Source organism: Mugil cephalus, chromosome 1, assembly GCF_022458985.1.
Source record: "Mugil cephalus isolate CIBA_MC_2020 chromosome 1, CIBA_Mcephalus_1.1, whole genome shotgun sequence".
Taxonomy (NCBI): domain Eukaryota; kingdom Metazoa; phylum Chordata; class Actinopteri; order Mugiliformes; family Mugilidae; genus Mugil; species Mugil cephalus.
Window position 1 is genome coordinate 13,151,740 of NC_061770.1, and position 26,911 is coordinate 13,178,650.

Consider the following 26,911-nt stretch of genomic DNA (forward strand, 5'->3'; position numbering starts at 1 on the left):
ATTCAGCAAACAATTACGCAGAATCCTCCTCACTAATTGTCGAGTGCGCTGGAGGATTAGTATCCGTTGTATCCGCTAAATACATTTCTGGCTCAGCGTGACGATAGCTTGCCATTAGAGTAGGAGCGCTGTAATTCATAAGTATTGATTCATCTCTCAGCATCGTTACAGTGTAATGTCCCTGAACTCAACTATATACAAGAGCAAACACAATAAATACAGAAAGTGCAGTGATTCACGCTGACACGCCGTGAACTTCCCATCACGTCTATTAGTGAGAGAACCGCAACATGAGAATAATCAAATGATGTCCTTGTTCTGAAATTTGTAGCTTCATTATTTCATGTAGGTTGTGTTATAGGCACTTAGACAGACTTGATCCACAAGGGAAATTAATTGGTCAGGGGATTTTTTCCGACATTTATCTACTCGCAGTGTCACCTGAGAGAGGATAGTCTCTTTTTCTCAAACCGGGACCAGCGCTTGTTGCTTTATTAGCTCAAACTTTGCTCTTTCTTTTGTAGTCGAGCAACACAGGTGATCAACAAGTAACAAGGAGAATAAGAAACTAATAATCTGTATTTCTGATGTCTGATTTCTTATTTTGGAAACCACAGTAGATCTCATCAGCAGGTCAAAAAACTTCCCTGGTAACTCTCTTCTGGTAAAAGAGTATGAAAACCACTGGTGTGTATGTGCGTGGGGCCTTTCATTTATCATTTACAGTTATCATTCATAACCTCCACTCTCAACCCGTACATGCCGTTTCTCTCTGAATTCCCTCAAAGAGGCCTGAAGGTAAGATGTTCTGCGCTTTATGATTAGTAAAACCAGATGCTTAGCTGAGTGTAGTAAATGTAATATTAATAGATGAGAGATGCCTTGTGGAGCTAGGACAGCATGCAGTTATAGATTGAATAAAGTTACAGATAAACTTAGAAAGTGGTCAAAAGCAGTCGCGGATGGATGCACTAACCAGCACAAGTGTTATTAACAGAGGTACCAGCTGGGGGACTATTTTAAATCTTTTTACTCATATTCGCCTTCTCAAGTTTGAGTTGACTTTCTCCAGCATTGAGAATATGTGACACTGTGGTCATGTAGCACATGTTAATCAATATACCAGGCTATATAAAGAAAGCAATGCAGCTACTCTGCATGTGTGACAACACAAAAAGGAGATCATTTAGCTTGTCGCTTTTAAACTTTGCCACGTTCTGAGAGTGGGGACGTGTTTATACCAACAACAGTTAAAGCGGCGCAAACCCAGCGATTATTCTGGGCCTCATTAGCAAGGACAGGATGCTCTTGCCTGCCGCGCCTCTGCTTTGTGTTGCGCGCTGTTAGATTGGCATGCTAACATAAAAGTGCCGTCTTGCTCTAGCTTTAAGACAGAGTGTTGCGTAACACTTCTTCACGCTCTGATTTGTGTCAAACCTGCGGCTCGTTGGCTACAGGTGTATTTCCTCAGAATCTGACTCACGCCTGTTAATATCAGCGTCTGTCGAAAACACCCAGGCTGGCAGCAGTCCAGATCAGCAGCTTATACTCACACGGCAAGTGGCATCAGCCAGGAAGCACACATGCGCTCGGTGTTTGGCCTCCGCTCTGCGTCAGCACATGGAGATAATTTAATGATGCTGTGATGTGCTGGAGCTGGTTTGCAAAATAAAAACCCCTTTGTGGGTGAATAGAATTAATTGAAAAGCAACTATCAGCTCACAGACTCCTAACTGTTCGCCATAATTCATCCTGTGGCCTCTGCAATTGTTCTGATGCTGCTGTGGACGGGATGCGTCCTGTTACGTGGTGATGAATTGCCTATCAGGACTTATATGGGGACTGAGCAGAGCAGACGAGGGGCATGACGCATGACTTGATGGCATGCACATGAGTGACTGTGAATGTGTGTGTCTCTGCACCTTGCTGAGCAGTCTGTCTTGGTATTTGCGTGTAAATTCATGTATATGTATGCCTTGCTGTAACTGGCGGCGCAGTTGTGGCGTGAGTGACTCTTCCTGTTAGAGGCAAGAGAGGGGAAGCGCAGTGTGCTGTGGTGAGCGAGTTCACCTTTGCAGCGGCAGCCGCTCATCGATTCCTCCGACAGTCGCACAGGTGTTGCTGATGGACGGCCAGCCCCTGCACTCAAAGAAAGCGGTGGCAGCGCTGACTGCTCTGCTTATTTATTCATAAACAGACGGTTTGCTCCCCGGCTCTGCCTCTGAGGACTGATTTCACCCGTTTCACCTCTTGAGGTTTGAGATAGCGGCATCGGATCTGGCTCCGGCGTACGGGATCGCGCAGTGCACATGCCCGCGTGCACGCATCCTAACCATGAATGAGTGAGGCGGCAGGCACCGCGAGAGCTGGAGGGAAGGATGGAGGGTGGAGTCGAAGGCTCCGGGGACCATGGCAGGACAGATCCTATATCGATTGGTTTAGTAAGAGAATCCTCGGGCTTTTAGTGGTGCTGCTTAATAAGAGTGGCTTGTGGAAAGAGAGATCACATCAGCCGAACTCCACTCCAGAGGCTGTCTTTGGCTTTCAAGAGTAGTTCACAGCGAAATCAAAACATAAACAAGAGGGGGGCTAATCCATTTTAATAAGCACGCTCAAATAATTTGAGAAATATCTCTACACAAGGGTTAGAGTCACACACGTCTGTGAGGTCAGTTATATTCTCCGCGGGACCAGAGGACCCGAAGTTGAGCACACGAGCATGTGCTCCTCCCAAATCAAAGCCCCAAGCTGCTAAACGTACTCGTCTGCCTATCACATACTACACCGCAGGATCACACGAAACGAACCTCTGGATCGTGCAGTTGGTTCGTGCGCTTCTTGCAGCGTGGATGGTGTGGTTTTTTTTTCGCTGCGTGCGCCTGTCTCGGTTTTAAGTCAAGAGCCTGGCTTCAGAGAAACACTGAGCTATTTCAGGAGGCAGCAGATTGTGTTAGGCAAGGGGAGCGAAGTGACACAACTGGGGTTGAGATTTCTTGGTGTCTGAAATGCTTGAAAACGTCTTTATTTAGTTCTCTGCTTCCCCCGACACCTTGCAGATTGCACCTAGCCACCATCAGATAATCGGTAGCTACGGAAGCAAGCAGCACGTCAAAGCCTGGAGAGAAGGTGCTGACGTTACTCGTGAGAGCTCTATTACATGCCATTGTAAAATTGTAAAATTTCCTTTTTTAATCAGGGTAAGGAGTATATCATTAAATTTGAAGACGGCTAATATAACTTTGAAGAATTTGCAACGCATATTACTTTGTGTGTCTTAAGGAGAGAAGAGCTGGGACTATTTTTGGGCTGTTTTTGATCATTTAATTTGATTATTTATGTATTCACCTCCACATGAAAGAGAGCTGAGGTCCCAAGGGGTCTCCGTCTTTTTCCCTCTCGCACACGTTCTTTCTTTTCTTTATTATGTGCACCAATCCATATTTATTTAGCCATTTGCTACATAGTTTTTTTTTCTTTTTGTAAATATCACTTTTCATTATGAGATTACGCATGATTGGATCTATACGTAGCTGATTCCAGTGTAAACCGACCCCTGTGTGCAGTTTTCATGCGCTTAGACTTGTTTAGTGAAAGCACCTGCTGTTGGCCTCCTTCATCCAGCCCGTCTGATCGATGGCAAGCTGCGCGTGTCAGTGTGGTAGCCGCCGTGAAATCTTTGCCAATCCAATTAACCAAACCGTGCACTAACCCAATTAGGAGAACCCCGGCACTCTATTAACCTGACTTACACTAGCACACCCATAGATCCCACTGGCAACAAACATGCGTGGCCAGCAGGCCAGACGTTCATTTAATCATTACTCATGCCATTTGCTTCTCCCTTGTGGAGCGTTAATGCATGTGCAATATTAAGGCGAATGAATGTTTGTTCTTTTTGATTTTACTGGATTGGAATTAAAACACTTGACACTTGGGCTTCATACACTTCAATCACTTACGCTGAAATAGTTTAGATGTAACATGAGCAGGAACATGGGCGGACGGGACTAATATGTACACAAGTATGTGGGGGAATCTAACCACATACCGATCAAACATAACATTATGACCACCTTCCTTATATTGTGTAGGTCTCTCGTGTGCCTCCAAAACGGTTCTCATCAGAGAATGGACACGGGCTGTGGGCCCTGTGGGGTTGAGGGGAGGGGCCTCTGTGGATCATGGTCCAGTGCATCCTCAAAAAAATCTGCAATAATAGCCTCGTTCTTGCCTGAGAGCTCTTGCTGAGAAAACTTATATAACCATAAGGCCAGCACGAACAACTTCTCCCAAGTATTATATTAAAAGCAACTTTTATCGATGGACTGCAATTTCTATTTATTGACCTAATTCAGTTTTTTGGTCAGATAAGGCTCAGTAGCTAAAACTGAGTGTGTGTGTGTGTATATATATATATATATATATATATATATATATAATTATGTACAGTAAGACCTACCTGCTCTGGTTTCACGACTTTTGAACTGGACTTTTAACATTGTTCTTTAGAAATAGCAACATACGATCGCCCCCGCACTTCACATCTTCCATCACTCATGCAGCCAAATGACATACAATAATGATATTCTAACGAACAGTGGTGGATGTCGGCTTTAAAGACCACTTATCATTTTCACTGTAGCAGTAGGCATTTCAGCTGGACGGAATTAGTCATCTGTGTCTCTTGTACTGTGTAAGTGGCTGTGATGTAGCGTAATGGATGAGCAGGCGTAGTAACTTGGCAGCGGCTCCGCTGTGGAGTGGAGGTGTAAGGTAGGTGGCCTTGGACAAGGAGTGTAAAGAAAGGCAGCATGACTCACCGAGAGAGAAGCCTGCACAGTCCATTGACGAGCATCCCACAGAGCTCGCTCTCTCTCTCTCTCTCTCTCTCTCCACCTCCCTCTCTCCTGTCTCTGTGGCGTTGTGTAGGATAGTAAGAGAAAGCAGGCGAGTGATGGGAAACATGCATGTAGGTTAACATTTCAGAATTCTCCCGGGGTAATGGTTTTTCCACAAGCTGCCATTGTCGAGGCCGACCTGGCTTTTAAGACTGAATCAAATCGATGGCTTCTCCGTCTGAGGCTGGGAGGGGCAGGGTGAGCCTCGCTCTGTCTGCACCGCCACGATAACACTGCTCAATGGACACTAACCACCTTTCAAATGGAAATGGAGCATCCAGTGAAATTAGACACAGTCATCTGGATGGTACTTAGTGCGGGGCGGTGAATGGGAGACGGCAGGACGACGGTTGAGGGTGTGTCACGCTCTGACTTTGTTGTGTCAGAGCTCAGATTTTAACGGAGCGTTTGAGGTTCGCGACCTGCCCTGTTTTTTGGGGGGGAGTTTGATAAAACGCACACACACCCAAAAACACACCGACAGAAATTGTGTTGCACATCGAGGCACGTTAGGTTGGATGCAAGCTTGCAAGTGCAGAGAGTGACTCACCCAAAACCATGGGGGTGTGTGCTACAGACAGAGTGCTAACTTCCAGTACACACTCATCACAGTGCCAGTCCGTTCTTCCCGTGTCTCCCCCTCTCTCTCTGCTCTCCACATCCACTGCTTCCCACCTCCCATTCTATACCTCATTAGCTTGCTTGCAAACACACATGCGCACACAGACAAACTCAGACAATGGGGGTGGATTCATAAATTTGCTGACATAGAAACGCGATGAACGCCGTGATCAGGTTGAGTACTGGCTCAGTCCTGTAAACCCCCCAGGGACTGGTTTAAAATACATCGCTCACAGATTGTGCCTGCCTTAAAGATTAAAGTGGGGGATGTGCGTGTGCGTGTGTGCGAGCCAAGTTTATCTACTGTACGCGCGTGCGTCTTTGTCTCTGTGCGTGTATAGTACCTGTCGCCTGTGCGTCTGCATGAGGTTTACAGAATGCAAAGGTGATGAAAAGAGCCGCTGGGTGGGTGTGCTGTGGTGAAAGGTTGCGTGGAAGTGAAGTGTTGACATGTGAAACTGCTCCAATTGGCTCGCCAGATCTGTCCTGAGGGAAATAAGGGCAGCAGCACGAGTCGAGATGGGCTGCCACTGATATAGAGGCATGTGTCTGTCCTATATGTGCACGCTGTCACGTGTTATTAGTTAAAGATTTATGTCTGCTAATGTGCAAAAGGTGCAGATACAGAAAACAATTCGTCATATAAGAAATGTCTAGTGCCCGTGTGTGTGTGTGTAAGCATGTCCACTCTGCAGCAATGATTGCTTTATCTTTGGGCTTGAGATTGTCTTGTCTTGTATGTGCATATGTGGACATAGTGTTTGCTCACAAGGTCCCCTCATGGCGTCAGGGGTGATAAATGGACCCTAGAGGCGGCAGCCAGCAGCTGCTTACGGACTCGCAGCAGCATATGCTAAACCACGGCCTTTACACTCTACTGTGTAAAGATCTGTGGCTGAGTGGATGTCTTCACATAAACCACGTAGATGTATAGTACCATACGATGTTGTGGGTCTGAGCCCACCCAAGTGCCCAACTTCACATTACCTCTTCTTTGAAGGTTAAGGTCAAGAATAGGCTCTATGCCCGTGTTGGTAGGCCCACAGCCACATTTGTGACGCTGCGTGTACAGTTCACCTGTGGTTTAGTCTGAAACTTGTTGGGTCTGTAGATGCCACTGTACCTTGAGGTTTAACACCCACTTTAGTTTTATGGCAGAAATTTTTAAATAACAACAGATTTACGTTACTCACATTGTATGTAACAGTTCTAATCATCTTCATGGCAGACATCTTGACTCATCACAGCTGTATTAAGGACGTTTGTGATTAGCTCAGGAAAGGTCCTGCCTCTGTGCGTGCTTGTTAACTCCTTCGTGCTTACTGGGCCTCCTTCTGCAGAACCAAGTCAAGATGTCTGCCATGAAAATTGGCATGTGATTAGTTTGTAAAATAAATAATTATACGTATGTCGGTTACCAATCCACCACAGCTTTAATGTGAACTCTATAAAAAGATAAAAGGACCTAAAATGGCAAAGGTATAATATAACTCGATCAACTACTGAACCGTCACAAGTACGCGTACACTTGTTTTGATTATATAAGGTTGTCGTAAAGAAAGAAAAAGTGAGCCATGTAACCGTGTCACAGTGTAATCATTCATTGGTATTTAAAGGAGTAACTGCACAATATTCACGGTTTGGTATTGATAGCATTTCATTGGCTTTGGCTTAAAAAAACAGTAGTGTTCCACTCTAAGTATAAAAATAAATATCAACCATCTTTGTCTGAATACACCTTATTGCAATTGCCAGTGGACAACTTGGGGGCTTTGAGCTTGGCTACAGGAATATGAGCTCCGTAAAACCTGTAGCGGGAGTTAACATGTTGTACCAGATATAGATTATAACCTTACCCCCTTCCAAGACTCAGCAACAACTGGTGCACTGATACAAAGTTTCAGGTAGCACATACCGAACAGAAGAGTCACACGTGTGGTTCCAAACCACAGGTAAGTTAGATTCTAAGTGATAAGACATCCCCGTTACGTTTAGACTGAAAATGAACAGATATCTCTAACAGACTGTTAGGCTTGATTTCACAACCACAGGCTGAAAACAGCACAAGGTGCTCAGAACCGTCCCTTGTGCAAGGTGGAGGGTGAACGCCACGGAAACTGAGTTTCAGTTTTGCTTGCAAAAAGTCTTTTTTTCTTTGTAACCGTTGATTGAGCTAGAGAGGATTGTGAAGGTGCACAGTTGGCTCAGAGAGAAGATAAGGGAACTAATTCCTTGCCTCTTCTCCTTCTGCTCTTTGATCCCCACCTCCCGCTTCATATCTCTTTGATTGCCATGTTTATGACAGCTCATTTTCCTTTTCTCCTCTCGCCTCTTTCCTCTCATATCGCGTGGTGTGGCATGTCAGCAGTTCATCTTCTGTTGGAGGTCTCCTCCTCGCACGCACGCACACACACACGCCCGCCCAGGCTCGCGCAGAGGCACGCACGGGCGGAGCGCACACTGAGACTGAGAGCGAGACGCACCCGCCTCCATCCTCACAGAGGTAAAGTGAGTGCACCAGCATCCGTGATGAATAATTGAGTTATCTGGCTCCGCGCAGAAATAGCAATCTCCCCACATAAGTGTGAAAACATCACTTGCCACCAGAGACCTGAGACACATGTGCATGCGTGCGCGCGCTCCTGTTTGCGTTCATGCTGGTCGGACGTTTGTTGAATCACTTTTATTCCATTTTTTTCTTGTATGTGACTTATTGGATCGTGATGTAAGCCACAAACTAATTCCAGTGTTTGTGAATTAAAAATAAGGGGACACACTCACCAGAGTCCCACTCTCACTCATTACATCGTTTTATTTCATAGAGTTGAGTTGTGACTGTGATCCCCTTGGACTGACCTGAATGATTTGAAGGAGCAGTAATGATGCTTTTGAGTCCATTTTAAACATAATAAGCATCTATTAGAGTACAGGACACATAACCTGGAGCTTAATGTCTCTTATGTCTTAGTTTATGAGCTGCAGTTGCACAGTCTAAAGCATAGGTCTTCAAAATCTTTGGTTGATTATACAATTCTATATATGTTTTTTAAAATTTTCTCCCAGAAATTAAAATTTCTTTTGATACACATTAATATTTTAATACAAAATGCTAATAATAATAATGATGTACATTTATAAATAGCACTAATTTAATATAGAACACATATAGTAGGTGGGGGGGGGGGGTCTAAATGAATCCTGATATGATCTTTAAGAAGCTTCTAATGCACTTCATTGACACTGTGTCGATTAAACATTGCTATCATTTTTAGTCCATAGTTAGTGGGGTTTGCAGTGTTGAATTATTGAAAGTTATTTCTAAAATGTGTCATTGTCGCTCTGTTTGGTTGTGCCGTCATTTAAGGCACACACAAACGAACCCTTGCCACGTTTCCCACATATATGTAACGCTAAATATTTCATCACCCACAGCCAATTCCAAGAGCCAGACCTATTTTTTTTTTTTTTTACCGTTCGATTGTGGCGTCTCGGGAGATTATTGCAGCCGTTTAAAATCCTCATAACTAGTGTTACTGGTGGAGCTTAAGCATTCCGTCTGGTCTCGGCGACGACTGACCTGATGTAAATCAGCTGCGAGGCCTGGCGCGCGCGCTCTCTCTCTCTCTCTCCGCGCGCGAGCGACTCCCGGGAGCCCTCTGAAGCCTTCCGAAGGGTGAAACAACAAAGCTGAGGGAGCAGAATCGCAGCAAACTGACAAATAAGGCCAAATTTGACAGGCGAATCCTCGGAGCAGCGCCACAGTTTGACAGATCCTTCAGCAGAGGAGCGCCAGCCAACGCCCTTCACGGCGGCACCGTTCATTAATGCTGTTTCATGCCACTACAGTAGAAGCGGAGTCGGAAGTCGGCACAAAACTATAAACCTTACATCACATATTTGATGCGATTCAGACGGATGTTATTCTGCAGTTAAATTGTGAGGTTAGGTGTCCACAGCAAAAAAAATAAATAGAAATATATATATGTATCAGTAATATATGTGGGCTGGGGGTTGACACAAGCAGCTGTTAGGTCTGAAAGCTCAGAGCTCCGTTATGTTGAGACAGCAGCAGATTAAACAGCAATCCTACTGATCCAGCCCACACACGTACCATCCCCACTCTCCCCCTCCGCCTCCCCCCCTCACACACACCCACCCGCATTCATCACGGTGAGGAAGTGCCGCTACAAGTGACCACTTTATCACCGGCTAGGGTTGTAATTTTAAAGAGCCCTGGTCTGCGCGTGTGACAGCCTGCTGCCATAATAGGTAACCGCCCTGGGAAGGGGGAGAGGATGGGGCCGGGGGGGGGCCGAGTGTGCGGGGTTAAATCTGGGGCAGGCTGTCCCTCGACGGGCAGCTCCTGCAGCCTGCCAGCTGAGGCTGAGACGCCTCCCCGGCATTACGGCGGAGGCGCAGGTATTAAGAGGCGGCCGGACGAAACCGAGCGGCTGCTGGCGAAGTCTTTTCACGTGTTCGGTAGCGTTTGTGCTGCGGCGAGGAGACTTAAGAAACAGTGTGCAGTTTGGTTCCAGGCTCAACGAAGCGAGCTTCATGCCGCCGGCCCCTGCTCCCCCTGTGTTTTCCACGGGGTTAAGAGTCTTTAGCGTGGAAATCGTCATTAATCTGCTCAGCGCAGACAAGTCAGACAGAGCTGGGAATATCAAAACATGTAGTGAGAAGTCTCCCTGGATCATTTGAAATCCTGTTTGGATGTTTCACCACATTGCCTGCTAAGTGATTGAGCCATGCCCGCGCCCGCTTTCCTGCATCTGTCTCACCCCTTCTTTTGTTCTGGTGTCTTCCTCTCTCTTTTCCGCTCCTTCGTTTTTTTTTTTTTTTTCTGACGTTCTCGCTGCGACTTCTTCTTCTTCTCTAGTCTGCCGGTTTCTCTCTCTCTCCCCCTCTCTCTTTCTCTCTCTCTTTCTTGCCTCTCGTCTTTTTGGTGCCAGCTGGGGGATTGGGAGGGTTCCTCCAAATTGGCACACAGATGAATAATGCATCTAAAGCAAAAGCAGAGAGCTGGGGTTGGATATATCTGTCTGTCAGACTCTTTCTCTGTCTAACAGTTATGTTGGGAGTTCGGCTGATACTTCTGAGGAGAGAAGAGATGTTTGTCACTCTTTACCCTGCCTCCCATTTTCTTCTGTCATTAACTCTTTTATTCTCAGCAAATGTGAGCAAATGTGCGGCCACAGAGCAATAAGAGAGTATCCTGCAACCATCGCGCTGATAACGCAATGAGATTTTCTTTCTTTTTCTCTTTTTACTCAACACGGCTCCTAGTTATTGCTACAACATACATACATAATGCATGTGTGGCATTTTGGTTTCATTTGATTCTGTCGCCGCGCGCACGGGGTGTGTGTTTCTCGCTATTCCCACACTGCAGCGTTAAAAAGCGAACTGCACTCGTGAGCACGGGCTCGCACTAGAACCGTCATTAAAGTAATGAGCAGGAAGTTAACACCGAAGTCAACCATAAACAGAGAGACTCTGGGGGGGGGGGAGTGGGGAAGTGGGAGAGGAAGAGGGAAAGAGAGATCCCCAATCCCATAAGGATAAATCTTAAATCCTGAATGTTGCTTCTGACTCATTCTGGTTAATTAAGTCGAGTCAAGTGAGAGGAAAATAGGGTCTTGCCTTCCCTGAGTGTGTGGGATCAGCACTGTACGGTATTTGCGGCTTATGATGTCTCTCGCTGGAACTGTCCTCTGTGCACTCGGAAAGCGCGGATAGAACAGACTGTATCTAGTCTATGCCTCCTATTTTTATTAGCTTGACCTGCAAAGGCTCTTTGTGCGCTGAAAATCTCACACACGCTTCACATTAGGGCTTAAATTTACATACACATCAAGAGTAACTGCTCCCATTCAGCGTTGGGTTTCAGGATATGTACACTAACAGTTTCATTTATCACATTTTATCATTTAGCACCAATTTATGGGAGATGCTATTTGCTGTGCACATCCTGCACTTAGCAGTTAAAACACACACACACACACACACACACACACACACACAGGCGCGCGCATCCAGCCCGCAACTAAAAAGAAACAAAGAAGTCAGCAGAGCAACCTTTGGGATTTTCTTTGTTGTATTATGGTGGAAAGATTTCGCCATGCGACAGAGGATGAGGCAAACAGCTGAAATGTCAAATTCTGTGTAACTCTAAAAATAAAACGACACAAGGGTTGCCGTTTGAGGCCATCACAGGCACCGATCGGGTGCGGAACAGATACAACACACAGTTCTTTACACCCAACAGCAACTGGGGTAGAGCTGCCAAATGTCCTCTGCTGAGAATAGACGAGACCGGCTTTTATAAATGTTTTATCTGTGGAACGTTTTCCAACCAAGCGACGTTCAGCTTATGGATCTTTTTTTTTCCCCCTGCCCATCATCATCACAGATGTAAATGTGGTTGACGAACATGGAAATTAAAATCAGCAAATCACCGAACAAGCCCAACTGCAGTCCTACGGGACAACATGTAATTCAGAAGAGCTCTTGGTCTTAGTCGACTCTTCAACCTGATAATCTCATCAGCCTAAATGAATTATAAAGAAACATAAAGAGCTATTATTTGCAGCAAACTAGATCATTTTAATCTACTTATTTTCTGCTGAAATTGTAGCAACAGACCAGAGCCGACCTGCATGCACCTGCCCGTGCTTCTGTTCAAAGCTCAGAGCATTTAACATGAAACTTGACAGGTCCTCCTGATGCAGGCGAATCAGCCTGCTAGTGTGTCATGTTTGCTTTTGATCAGTGAAATGCAAACTGTTTGCAAAGTTTATACTCCACTTTTTGGTCACCCGTTTTGAGAAATTGCAGCAATGACTTCTTTGACACAATGTCAGTTTTCTCTGTAAATGCTCAGCAAACATCCTGCAGCCGCTGAGTAACCGATTCCTAGAAGTCTCTAGTTGAGGGGGGAGAACACAACTCTACAACTTATATAATAATATGTGACGGATGAGTAAGGATGTATGTTCTTACTACTTATCAAATGGAAAAATAATCTTTTTCAGTGTTTGGTGACGCATTAAATTGATATTTAGTGCCATCACAACCTTAACTTTAATAGATAAGTCTGACATTATTCTATATTATTATCTTAGTGTCAGTGAATCCCATGAAAAACCAACAGTCCAGTTCTCATTTCTATGACAAATACATTTTAATACGGGGTTTAGTTTATGTCTTTTCTGTAATTTCCTAAGATGGCTGGGAAATCTGGCCTTTGAAAGTACTCACATATTTCTTGCATTTCTAATTTTGAACAAATTGACGAATTCAATTAACAAATTACACGTTTGCTGCTCTTGTGAGTATTTACAGGAGTGTTGTGTTGTATTTGGAATTGACTAAAAATAAATGGCAGTAGTGGTGTTGATGGTAAAGAAGAAACACATCACCCAGTGCCACACTGTGTTGTTTTGGAATAATGCTACAGGTCTGTTTAACAGAAAAAATAACTTTTGATTCTTGAGGTTGGCTGATAATACACATATGTATCACTGGACCACAAAGTGCACAAATATGGTAGAGCAGTGTAAGAATCAGAAGACAATATTACAACTATTATCACATTAACAGTAACACCGTGATCTAGATAACCCTTTCTCTTGTCACTTAATGCGTTCACTCATTAAGAGGGGGGGGGGGTGTTGTTGCAAAAGCTTTCAGCAGACTCCAAATCATATTAAATGTTATGAGATTAGAACGTTAGTCCGGGACAAATAGCTCAGCAGGTTGCGTTCACTTGGTGTGTTATGTGGCCGCTTGCAGCAGGTCACTCTGGGATAGGCATTAAACTGCAAACTGAATTTCCAAGTACCTGTGCGAGGTCTTACTTCCCCGCGTGCGATGCTTAGCGACAGACACTGCAGCTTATGGCAAAAAAAAAATGTCAGAGGGTTAAGCTGTACGTCACCCCCGCCCGTCTCTCTGCCTCCCTCCCTCTCTCTCCCTTTTCACTGCTCTGTCTCCCCATCGCTCCATGTTGTTATGCACAGTGCAGCGGTGTCCCGCGGGGCTGGAGATTGCCACGGACATGATGTGATTTCTCGTCTCCTCTCAGCTGTAATACGCTGTACTACAGGCCTCTGATGAACTTGGCTCGCAACGTTTGGACGACATGCCGTCCTCTATGCGCGCCTCCTCCTTTTCTGCACCGCCACTTATTTCCACCCGTTGCAGATTATGCGTGCATTGACGACTGATCTTCAGATAGCGGGATGATTTGATTTGGAGGTGCAGCGTTAAGGCAAAAGACTGTTTTACAGGTGGCCTTCGGTTGACGTCTTGGTTTATTGAGAAAGAGCAGAGCTTCACAGTATTGAAAGACACACATTCATGCAGCAGTCTTCTTATCTCTGAGGTTCACTCCGCTGTTGCTGCTGATAATAATCACTTAGCTGGACGTGTCCTAATGTGATGACAGAGCCTGGACGCCGCGCTAAGGATCGTGACAGGCACACATCAGCCTCGCGCATGTCTGGCTGCAATTATGAAAATTGAAATGAATGCAGGCTCTAATCCAGAGGGAGATCCAAAGAGAGTTTTTGAGGACAGGACTTTATGTGATAAGTGCACAAAGCTTTGGTGGGGGGGGGGTACCGGGAACAGCGAAGCCATAATTGCGAGCCTCAGTTGGAAGAAATGTGCCGCTTTCAGGTGACAACAGGGTCATAAGTTACTTAGTGACAGTGGAAAAATACTTGTGGCAACTTAAAAGCAGAGACAGCCACACGATGCGACCACATCAAAGATGAACACAAACTTTTTCTGGAAACTCTAAAAATAACGTGCGAAAACATGTATATAAAGTCCACGATTCGGTGGGTGCCTGACGCAACAACCCTGACGCTCTGACTCAGTTGTGGCGCACGTTGAATAGATGCAAGTCAAACAAAATCAATTTGATCTACACTGTATTTGTATTAAAGGTCTTACTCTGATCAGAGATATGATCTCGCTGTGGAGATGGTTTCCGTTTGTGCGCTCAGGTTAAGAGATATCAATTACCGAGAACTTCGCAAGCAGCGCAGTACAGAGGACAAAACATGGAAGCTTATTTTTGCTGGAGAAAACGTCATTCTTGGAATTACGCCCTCGCTGTCAACAGTTAACACAGCGACTATCCATCAGGCCGACAGGGTATGTAAACAGAAAGTAGATCGGTCAGTTGGTCGGTTAGCTGTTGACGCTCTTGACATTTTTTTTTTCTTTTTGATTAATTGTCAGATTTCTGCAGCGCTTCATTAAATGCTTGTATCTCAACATCTGCACGTCTTCGGCTGCATTTCGCCGACTTTGGACAAACACTTTGTGACACATAATTCCCTCCCCGCTGCAAAACGTTGCGATGGAAATGTGGCGGGTTAGTTTCATCCAGCTGTTTCTCAGGCAGGTGAATGGAAATGATTTTGAAGATCATGCAGCACGATTGCCGTCTGTTCAGGTAACCGCGATACCTGGCAGCTACGCATTGATTGTGACAGGCCCGACTTTTCATCAGTTTCAGCTCTGTGCGTGTCGCCAAATCGGATTTATTTTTAGCTTTGAGCTGAAGAACCCACAGATGTGTGGACAACAACCACTGGATTATTTTGAGCTTTCATTAGTTTTCGTGATGACAAGTGGACAGTTACTGGCAATATGCTGTGCGAACATGCCTGACAATTTGTTTTATCATTGTCACTCTCAAAAGTGGACAAGAAATGTGTTGTGTTTCATGTGTACTGGTGACAGAGAAATTTAAATACATTCATAAATAAGATTAGAAAAGACAATGAGGTGACATTTTGACTCCATCAACCCCCGATTGACCGTGATATGTCCAAAGAATGACGCTAAAACACAAGACAACTGGACTTGTTTCGTTTTCTTGAAGACATTTCACCCATTGTCCAAGGGGATTCGTCTACGAAAGAGTATTAGGGCCCATGAGAAAAAAAGGTAAAAAAAAATATTCCTCCTCCCGAGCTTGGAGTTTATGTCCCTCCCTCAGCGGACAAGGCAACAGTGTGTGACAATATCCATGCCACGCCAGCCGTATAACTGAAGGTCTACTTTCTACTTTATTCTCGAAATTTTGTCATTTTCCTTAAAGTGAATAAGGAAAAATAAATGTAGCCCCTCTAATTTTTTTTCCTCATGGGTGGCCCTGATACTCTTCCATACCACTTCAGTTCTTACTGGCAGGAAATTTTATCATGTCAGTTTTAGGTGGGCACCACCCCCTGATGTTCCTAATAAGAAAAAAAAACTAAACTCCCCACCAGTCATATAGAGCTGAAGAAGTCGCTGGTGATGGGGGGAAAGAAACACCCATCATTTACTTCCATTATGCATATGTGTGGTCTTTTTGGAGTCTTTGTGAATCCTGTCAATCAGACGTGAGAGTAACCGGTGAACTGGTACAAAGCAACCGCCTCCTGCACAATAAGAAGGGGAGCGGCGTCGTTAATTCTGCATGACTGCAGGGAGTCACCTGTGAAATGCTGAGGTCAAGTTTTACCTTTTATATGCCCAGACTCCCCAGCGCTGCCCAGTTTATGCTTTGTGCAGCGTTCGGCCCCGTCTGTGCTGAAGTCAGTTTTGTTCTGCTGCTCTGCTCTTTCGGTAAAAGCTACCCTGCACGGGAAGCTGAGCTGACATTTCTCGGCCATCGAGGGCATTAACATTTTATGACGACTCGTGATGTAATCCTCAATGTAAATAGATGTGTAAAAGTCATCCCGGAAACGTAACCGAATGGGATCACGCTGAAGTGTCCTACTTTTGAAGCTGCAATCCAAGAAATCCCAGCGAGATATATGTTCACAGTCGGAGTCATTGTTTGTAAGATAGCTCTGTGGTAATTAGTTGTCCGTGTACCTAATTAAATGGCTGACACTGAGAAAAAAATAACCAGGATTTGTTGAATCATTACTCGAAACAGCGCCGCTTTTGATAAACGCGCACCTGAAAGAAACTGAGTTGTGCTCCATTAAAGCGGAGCGCCGAGAAATTAAGGGCGACCAGCGAGCCTGTGCTCGCCTCAAAAACCGATTTTGTGCACATGAAAAAAAAAAACGAGCTGATTTTCAACTACCTATTTTAAGCAGCTGAAAGGAGAATCTATAATTAGCTTTAGTTGAGTGGAACATTGCAAAAATAACATGTCTGCAGACTCTGCTAGACCCCATTTGTTGCGCACTCTGTCGCTGAAGACTGGCATCGGTTACGGCTTCTCCCTTCAGAGCGATTGTGTAATTCGAAAATTGCTGTTAGACCTGCATCGCAGATAAGTAGCATTCTGGGCTGCGTACGTGTGTGTGTGTGTGCCTGTGCGTGCGTCTTGGCTTGTGTGATCTCAGAGGAAACCTTCCACCCTGTGGTTGTGCTGCACCGCTGCATCCTGCTCGCTGCTCTGCCAGTTCTGCTGCTTGCATCCGCCCCTCGTTGTGTCTTTGCAGCGCTCACTTTGACCTCATTATCGCCGTCATTATCGTCTAGTATTGGCAACGGCGCCCTCCGTCCCCCTCATCCTCGCTGACGTCTTCACTGCGATCAGCGGCGGCGGGCGTCACCCGGGCTATCGCCGCTCTTGTCGTCGTTCTCAATACGCCGGTGTTAACGCTGTCATCGTTTCACCCGTGATGTTCTGAAACGAAGGCAGATGCTGGGGCAAACGTTCTCGCACCCTAGCCGTGTGCCACTGTCGAGCGTGCTGCAGGGGCGACGTGCGCCGTGCAGACACAGCCTCTTCTCCTCCCGAGTCTTGCTCACCACTTGTGAGCTTCGCATACTGTTTGGTGTGCTTCTAGACATGTGTTCACCCTGGCAGCTCAGAAATGTGCCCTTTCTTTATGTGTGTGTGTGTGTGTTTCTCTTCTGAATATTTCAGGAGGTGGGGGGGCTGACAAAATGCAAGCAGAAACAGACCGCCGATGACCTCCTTCTCATCGCCGCCAATCGCCCACCGCCCCTCCTCGCACGTTCTCCCAGGCTTCCCCCGCTGTTTCTCTCACTGTCTTCATCTTCCCGGTTTCGTCACTCTCCTCTCCCCTCTTCCCTCTTCCCTCCCCCACTGTTTATCCCTCCTCTCCTCGCTCCCTCCTGCGTGTTTTAAGTGCGCTCCCCTGCTTCTCCCTCCTCGTCGCATCTTCTCCCACCTTTCCCTCCTTTCATCCCGCTCCGTTTCCCCGGCGTCTGATCACCCCTCTGTCTGTCTCTCCCTCTTCCCTTTCGTTCACTGTCTCCCTCTCGTTCCCCTTCCCTCCACTGTGATGTACCCTGCCTGCCTGCCTGCCTGCCTGCCTGCCTGCCTGCCTGCCTGTTCCATAAAGGGCTGTCTGAGGCCTCTGCTCTACTAATTCATTCGCTGTGCATCGCCTCACATATCTGCAGGGTCAGGCAGACAGACAGAGAGAGGAGGAGAGGAGATCTGGAGGAAGAAGAGGAGGAGGTGGAGGAGGGAGGGGGGCAAGAAAAGAGGACATAAAAAAAAAAAAAAACAGATGCAGTTTTATCTCCAAGAAACAGAAACCCACAGCGCGATTCTGTGGTGTTACATTCCAGCATCTGTCTCCCTCACACACAACATATACAATCGTGCGCACATTACCGTGTCCTCCTTGTCCTACATATCGCTCGCTTTGTCGTTGGAATCCACGTCGCTCGTTCTATTTCGTAATCGAATACTTCACCCTCGCCGCTGCCATTGTCTGGGTTTCCAGAGAGCACATGTGTCCCTGTGCGTGCTGCTGTTGTTGTTGTTGTTGTTGTCGGGCCTCTGGGAATCGTGCAGAGCAGTCAGGGCAGGTATTGACATCTGATCCTGATCCTGGCGTACGCTTTTCTCAAGTGACATCTTGGAGGAGAGTTTCACCATCTCACGTTCGTCTCATTTTTCACCGCATAGACTTAAAAGTTCAGGTCTGCGTTTCAGGAAATGATAACTGGTTGCACCATATAAACCAGTTTGAAAATAAAAATAAATCTGCTGCTCAGCCTAGGTTGAAGAGCGTAGTGTTGGCCTAACTGACTGTATAGATCTGAGGAAATGCTGCCACCAGTGCTAAACAACATGGTCACTAACTGTGATCTTTGTTCCTCCACGTATGCGCTGCAATATAACGAAGCAATACGTGCTGTACATTTAAATGAAGTGTATAGTTTCTCCCTTAAAGTATTTTTTCTGACTATTTTTTATTTTTTTTGTATTTTTTTCCTCACAAGTTGTTATAAATAATAAAACAGCACTACTGATGTTTTCTCACATCTGATTTACACATTATTAAAGTTTTCTATTTCTAAACTATTACATTAAGATTTAATAGTATTCAGTGTTAATTTTAATTTAATTGATAACTTTAAACTAGCATGTTCAGTAGTTTTACAATTTTAATTGCATTATATAAAAGACCATTGTGTAGGATTTTGGATACCTGTTGTCGAGTCACTTGTAACTATAAATATAAATTGTTGTGGGTTTCTGTTGTTAGCTCAGAAGACATTCGTGTCTTCACGGTGAGCAGGTCGTCCTCCATAGAGTCCATGTTGGTGGTGCAACATCTACACAACTACAGTAGCCTAGAGCAAACAAACCAATCACTTATGTTGGAGTGATGTTACAATCCTGCATTCCTGGAAACTGCTAGATGTTTCTGAATCTCAGTGCTCCTACAAAATATACCAGTATCCTCCAAACTGCAGTCAGATTTTAGTTCAGTGAGCGTATCGAGGAACATATATAAACTATAGATATAGGGAGTTATTGTACTTCTAAACTGATATATTTTTTTTTGATTCATTCTGTTTTTATCCCATTCCAAAAATGAAAAATTACAATTAAGAGGCTACATTGTGCCCGTTTAGATTCTTAATCATCCAGTTTGGGGTATTCCTAAAGCCTTGAGCAAGGAGACGTCTTATTCTTCCTTCAAGAATCAGATCCTAGTATGGTTCCCATCTACAGGACTCAGGGCTTTAAGATCCGTAGTGCACTCCTATTCCTCTACAGCACTTAAACAAGTAAACGTACGTGTGAAAACCAGTACATATATTTCAACTAATCCAGCTAGTGTATGAGCAGCATGGGATGATTTTGTGTGAGAGCAAATGAGTAAATGAGGACTGAGTGTGTTTGTGGGTGGCTGTGGTGGGCTTATTTACCCCGAAGCTCCAGAATGGTAAAAGGACCCGAGGTGAAATTGCCGCCTTGTGTGTAGTAAAACATGTACCGCACTGTGTAGCGCCGTTTGAAAGATTAAAAATCATGTCGTCAGTGTTTCGAGGCGCCACTGATTGGAGAAGAAGAGTGCTCTGCCGGCGAAATGAAGTGTACCAGCAGTGAGTCTGCTCCTACTCTTGGGAGCACAGTTGGGTTCCTTTTTTTTTTTTCCTTTTTTTTTTCTTCTGTTAAACTAACACAAGAATCTCTCTGGCTAGTCAAATGAATGTTGCAGCATAAATTGATCCTTTTTTAACAGCAAAGAGAAAGAATGTGACGAAACCTGTTTTTGGCATGCTCGTGCCGGCTGCCTTGTAAGGTGTTCTATTTTCTGTGCATTATACTTGTGAGTCAAAAATAGAAACTGATATGTCAGAAAGAGACAGTGACAAAAAGCCAGAGGCAAACCAAAGGCGCACACACACACACACGCGCGCACGCACACACACTATCTCTCACCTCACTCTATGCAGCATTTCTTCACCTTCTTCTTATCTCGAATGTCACTCATGTGTGGTGTCTTTTTCCCTTCCTGTATCTTTGCAGGTTTTCCTGAGCAGACGGTCTGACTGGTTGAGTTTGAGCTCGAGTGAAAGTGAGGGAGGGAGCCATGGATGGGAGCGGAGAAGCAAACGGAGGAAAACCTCAGTACAAAAACCTGCTGCTCCTGGGAGCCATCGCGGCAGCATCCGCCTTTGTGGTCACCATCCTCATTGTCCTCGTCTGCGTTGGCTGCCAACGGTAAGACGGTTATGTGACTTGAGATGTGGAAGAAAGTGGGGAACAGAAAAAAAAAAGAGAGAGAGCAAGAGAGAGCAATCAGCCAGGAGTTTTATCATCTCTGCTGCCGGCTCTCCATACCCTCAGAGATCACTCTCATCATCCACTCCTTCTTTTATGTGTCTCCACTTCTTCTGAACTCTTCTCCTCCCCTTCGTACCCTTCCCTCCATCCGTCCTCTCTATCTCTTTTATCCCCCGCTCTGAGCGGAGTGGCAGTAATGAATGTTAATGTCTGCGAGTGTCAAATCAGATGAAGTGATGTTTACAGGACGCTGAGGAGACAGGCCAGAGTCGGAGCAGCCTTACGTCACTCCGCACGAGCAAACTCCTCGGCAAGGCGAAAGCAATGGGACACCCCACGGGTTCATAAAAAGGATCAGACTCTGAGCCAGGCAGGAGCGATGTAACAGCCCATGGGTTTTTTTTTTTCTTCTTCTTTTTTTTTTAAACCGGCGGGGACCAATCAGAGGCTGCACTGTGGCTTTGTTGCCATGGGATACACAGATAAGGATGTAGAGAAATGTCAAACCAGCTTATGTCATGGAAATAAAACCACACTATACTGCTAAAATCTAAGGGGTATGTAAGCCCCCCCTCCCCCTCGATAGATGTTGCTAGTTCAAGAGTTTAACTCGTGTCCGAATACCAGTCCTACCACTATTGATTCCCTTCTATTGATTTAAGAAAACACAACTGCACCGCTTTGCTTTCAATTCCAAGGACTGCGACGTTCTACAATCTCGTTCTGAAAATTACAAAATAATTGGAGCGATTCTGAAATGAAATGACTTTGTTCAGGTTTTTTTTTTTTTTACCTTAAACCCCCTCCTGTGTCGCGTTATTATGAAAATCTCCAAGGGGAGCTCTCCTCACCCTCTCACGGTTCCCTTGGGCAACGACGGCCATATGTTTGTACGAAGGAGTTCCAGCCGACTGGAGGAGACAATACCTAGCTCCAGTAACTCTTACGACGCTTACGTTCAGGCAGCTGTCCTAATAAGATGCCGTGTGACTTCTGCACGTGTTTGCAAATTAGAAATACTATTTATTGCTACGGCGCGTTTTGCAGCACAGCACTAAGATCACACGTTTTTTTTACGCAACGCAGTTCCCCGTCCTCCGAAGTGAGAGGAGAGACATGTGGGTAGAGCAGTTCGCACATTCACACCTGCAGCTAGGCGCGTTTTGTCTCCTTACTCCATCTCGTCACTGTCTCACCATATCAACTGTTTCCTACAGCTACAGCCATCTCCAGGGATACACAATGATGTGTAACACTGCTCCAGATGCATGTATTTCCCAAAACTGATACCAGGGAATAGTGAGGGAAAGTGCAGAAATAACAACTTTGCTTGGTCTTATCTTTAAAAGTAAGACAGTGAAGGTCGTCCTTTGCATTGGGAGGGGTTTTGGGGGGGGGGACCTGAGTCACGCTCCATTCACAGTTTGACTGGGCTCTTGTTATCAACCAAGGACTTTTGTGCCTTAACTAGAGCTGGATGCTGATCGTATCTATCTGCTCAAAGTGTGTGTGTGTGTGTTCTCTTCTTGTCCACCGGCTTCTGCTGACCTTCCTCGCTTTGATGTTGTGACAGAAAAAGCAAGAGCAAGCACCCCCCAGCCGGAGAGAAGGGGACATCTGTAAATATGGTGAGACGCGCTTTTCATTTTTTATGTTTTCACTCCCCTTTCCTCCCCCCTTCCCTCCCTGTCTCCGTCTACTTCTGCTCCCCTCCTCCCTCCCTCCAATCTTCCCTCCTTGTAGCCGTTTGTGCACACAGGTGCACATGCATGTGTTTGTATGTTTTGTCCCTTTATTAACCATGTCCGTGTGCGTGTGACAGCAGGGTACACTTCGCCATCCAAAACTGAACTCCATGAGTAAATCTGACACCAGGCTGCATGAGATTAATCGCTTTCCCTGCAATGGAAACTGTAAGTGATGACTAACAGTTCGTATGTGACAATAATTGATATACTATGCTGAGCCTTTACAATGCATCATTCCTGACTCCTCCATCGCTTCCTTTCTTCTTTCTTTCTTTCTTTCTTTCCCTCCGTCTTCCTCCTCCTCTCTGCTCAGCTGTTAGTAAGAGCCGTCCAGCCAGCATGGACCTCCTCCTCCTTCACACCCGCCGCTCCCAAACAGACCTGAGACCCTCTCATGGACGTCAGCTCCCCCAGATTCCCACCAGCCCCCAGGGATCAGGCCAGGGGGGAGGAGGAGAGTCAGGGGGAGGAGGAGGAGGAGGTGATGGGGCAGGAGGAGGAGGAGGAGGAGGCGGCGGGGGTGGAGGGGAGGCCAGGGACCACACGTACACCGAGGTGGGCCTCCGCAAAAACCCCACCCCCACGTGCTACCTGGACGACGGCCTGTACGAAAGTGTGGGCGTCCGAGAAAGTGAGACGGGCCCCAAGGCGCCCCCCGGCCCACCGACCACATCGGCCAACACTCCTGCTGCGGCCAGAGCCGCACAGAGCCCCCCAGCGCATGTCAACGGAGGTCGCAACGGAAACGGCAATGTACGTAGACTCTGCACGCAGCAAAAAAGTAAAATGTGTAGCGAAGTAGGCAATAGAGCAGTTCATTTGTGTGTACGTGAGATCTATTATTGGGAGGAACTGTAGTGTTAAATGATGTTTTAATCCAAAATGTTGTCTGTTTCTATGTTATTTCTATGTCTCTATGTTGTTTTTTCTCTCACAGGGAGGCAGGGGGAACGGCAGGGGGAATGGCACCCTTAATGGACTGATGACAGGAAGAGGTAATGGGGCCAGCGGGGTCAACAGGTCCCCTCTGTCTTCTGTCAGTTCTCTGGCCATTCAAGACCCATCTGGAGCCGAGTACGCCTCCATACGGAAGTTCAGAAAGGTAACTGTAAATAGGTTTCTAAAAGTTATTATGGCGGCAACTTGAAATGAATGATTCTGTTAAACGAGCAGATACTATGATAAAGGATAAACTTGTTTTTTTTTTGTTTGATTTCATGGAATATACATTTTTATACATATTGCATGCACACAGGTGGTTATATTATTCTCTCATGCTATGTGATGGCATGGCTTTGAAAGTGTTTTTTTTTTTAGTGGTAGAAGTGAAACTAAAGGGAGTAGTTCTTTTTCACTGAATGCAATGAACAGGTAAAAATCTGGTTGTACATATCTAAGAAAATGTGGTGGATTACATTAAAACTACACTTTCAGACTCTACATTATCAGCTTCTAGGTGAAACATTTGGTGAGGGCAGCTAACATCATCTTTCTAATAGTAATAAAACTCATAAAAATCCTCTGACATGCAAACTTAACTCTGTGGTCTTTAGTTTGCTTTGTTCCTTGCCTGAGAGCTTCTGGGTGTAACGTTTTCAATGGTGATTCAAAACCTCAAGGCTGACAAGATAAACAGGAAGGAGAATAACGGAGCCGACAGCCAGTCAGACAGCCAATCGAGCGTGAGCGATTCACCCTCCGCTGCTCCTCCTCCACTCCATCGCAGTCAGGAGTTTCCACGCAAACCCCTGGAACCGTTTCACCTGCACTCCTTCCCAAAGGTACGAGAATCATCGGATCGATGTGCTCCGTCTTAACCTCACGCATGACTGCACCCACGACCGCAGCTCTGTCTTTTCGCCACCAGGGGGCGCTGTCTACAAACAAACTCGACTCACTGCGCTTGGGGAAAAAAAACATTTGAAACAAAAAATTTTATATAAAAAAAAGTCACAGCCTCACAAATACAGTGACGATTAAGTTCTTCTTTTATGGCTTTATCTTTTATTTGAACACAAAATAACATGATAGCGTAGGATGTGTCTATCAAGGTGTTTTTTTTTTCTTTTTAACACGTGAAAAGAGGGACAAAAGAGGGACAATGATCGGATGGTGAGCAGCATTTCCTGTGGATTTACTGGCACACCTTTTCCATGTATTTGCGCACGGTTAAGTGTGTGTTTGGCACGGCATGAAACGTTTTTACAGGACTTTTAAGAAGACTGATAAGGCTGTTTTGTCTCAGCCTTGGATGTCAGTTTATTTTTTATTTATTTTTTATTTTTTTGCACCGCACTACTACATTTGCTCATACTAAATCCTCGGTAATGCATTGAGGTGTGTGTACGTGTGCATGTGCGTTTCATTTCTGCACGCGTGTGTCTCTGCACGCGTGCGTTTCTCCCACCCCTCTGAGCTGTGCTGTGTAGCAAGGCATTACAGTAAGGAGTGGAGGGATTGATTATGTAAGAGTTTGGCAGGCTGCCCAGTTGCCAGTGAGTGAGTGAGTGAGTGAGTTTGTGTGTGTGTGTGTGTGTGTGTGTGTGTGTGTGTGTGTTCCTGTTGAATCTATCAGCAAGTCTATCTAGAAACGGCTAACAGGTAGCCAGCAGGCAGTGTGGGGATAGTAATTGTTCACATATTGAAGCCATTTACTCTGCCCCGGCCTCTATTACTCACACTTACTGCACAGGAGGAACATATAAAAGTTTAATCATCCTCGGTCGCATGTGCACACACCACTGCGTGTTTTCTAATTGGCTACTAATTGGTTTCGATCACCGGCAGTGATAAAATATTTTGTTGCAAGAGCAGTTATTTTTTTATTACGTCCATTTTTCCTTTGCGTGAGACACCCTCTCAGCAAAGGATGACACATAATGTTCACATAATGCCTTACAATGACTGGAGTCAGCCACAACTCTTTTTTGCTAAACATAGATTTTTGTCTGTAATCCATTCTCCCAAAAAAATCCTGCCCAGTTCACCCCCTACCAGCGGAGACGACGGAGGTTATGTTTTGGGAGCATTGTGTGCATTTTAGTGGGGCTGCTCGTCTGTCAGCAGGATATCTTTGAGTGAAAAGATTTGCATAACCCCTTGTGGTACAGTTGGTCACAGAGCAAGGAGGAACTGGTTACTCCGTTGCTCAAAATTCAGGCCCTGAGCCACCGTTCCTGGGCACGAGCGTAACACAAGCTGCCTAGTGAACAAAACTCTTAACGGCATCAGAAACATAGCGTGGAATAAGATGCTCGCAGCCCTTACTCTGCTAACTCCAGTTCGAAACTGGTCTCAGACCAGCTGCCTCCTAACAAGACCACTTCCAGCTTCCACTCTGTTTATGAGTGCATCATTTGCCAATGACATTTGTTTCGATCTTCACATAAAAGCCACAGCGGAGAACAAAATAGAAGCCGCAATCATTCAACAAAGGTGGATATTGTAGAGAGGGGAGACACACAAAAAAAAGCTTTAGAAGTAACACTTCAGTGACCATAATTATGTTTGGTCGATACGTGGGGAATAAATTTAATAAAAGCAGAACACGTGCGCCCCACGCTGCAGGTGTATCAGCCCTCCATAAAATCCTGACGTCTGACCTTAAAAAAACAAAACACTGTCTCTCCGTCACCCACGCTGTGCACCGTGGCCACTGTTTACCCGTGAAGCAAGACAAACACGGACACGCTAAAGACAAACAGACGGTTAGGCACATTTTTTCCATTCAGGCTGAAACCCACTTTTTTTTTTTTGAATTGCTGCACTTTTCCTTTTAAATTTGAGTGTGAAATTACTTGTTTACTTTCCCTGCTCGTATTTTTAAAACTCACCTGAGCTCCTCCATTGATCTGGTTCAACAGGAAGCCGTGTTCATTGGCAACGGGGAGCAGTACATCTGGAAGCCTCCCGAGGACGATGACATCATCACCTTGCACCCACCTCCACCCCGCGCAGAGAATGGACAGGGGCACCCATCGCCCCCAACTGCAAAGGAGGTAGTATATATATGTGTTTGTGTGTGTGTGTGTGTGCGTGTGTGTGTGGTGGAAGCTGGGGGAGGGATCACTAAACTGGAAAGACTACAAGCAGATGGATAGACGGACAGGTCTCTGATTACATCTGTGTTTACCGATGGGGCGCCCATTTGAGTGGGCACGCTGTCATAACACGGCTGCCCTGTGACCCGCCTGTCATACAAAGTTTCTGCTTACAGCCAGAGGTTATGTTACATGGATCCCGCACTACCACCACATGCCTGAACTCTGACCCCAATCTCCCAGCGCCCCCAGCGGCATCAATCCGGCCTTCAGCGTGCGGCGAGACGAACCAGACATCAATGTCACCTGCTGCTGTACGATTAGTCACCGCTTTCATTTGTTTAAAGTTAGCAGGCTGAATGAATGATCCGCCCGGACTGGGATCTGGGTTACAAACTGACCTAAATATATGTACTGTATATGGTACAGCATGCCTGGTGGTGAGAGGCTGACGTCTGCACCCGCCAATCATGTCATGGACTCCAACACATGCAGCAGCACCACCCCCAATCCCCCCTTTCTTTGCATTCTGCTAGATGCCGTACAACATACTGAGAGTTATAAGCAGTTCGA

The 26,911-nt window shown here is 45.7% G+C and overlaps 1 protein-coding gene across 3 annotated transcripts in view; it reads left to right on the plus strand.

Moving 5' to 3' along the window:
• The window catches only part of LOC125022358 (cell wall protein IFF6), a 38,380-nt gene that overhangs the window by 5,302 nt on the left and 6,167 nt on the right, over positions 1-26,911 (plus strand). For 2 of the 3 annotated variants that reach the window (XR_007114431.1, XM_047608981.1), the window contains exons 2-8: positions 20,293-20,487; positions 22,124-22,178; positions 22,373-22,463; positions 22,612-23,051; positions 23,236-23,400; positions 23,918-24,079; positions 26,162-26,296. Coding sequence is in view for 2 of the 3 variants with exons in the window: in XM_047608981.1 (XP_047464937.1) it covers positions 20,357-20,487; positions 22,124-22,178; positions 22,373-22,463; positions 22,612-23,051; positions 23,236-23,400; positions 23,918-24,079; positions 26,162-26,296 (1,179 nt within the window). In the remaining variant the exon portion in view is untranslated. The remainder of the gene's footprint in view (positions 1-20,292; positions 20,488-22,123; positions 22,179-22,372; positions 22,464-22,611; positions 23,052-23,235; positions 23,401-23,917; positions 24,080-26,161; positions 26,297-26,911) is intronic. The other variant, XM_047608993.1, reaches the window with a different exon arrangement.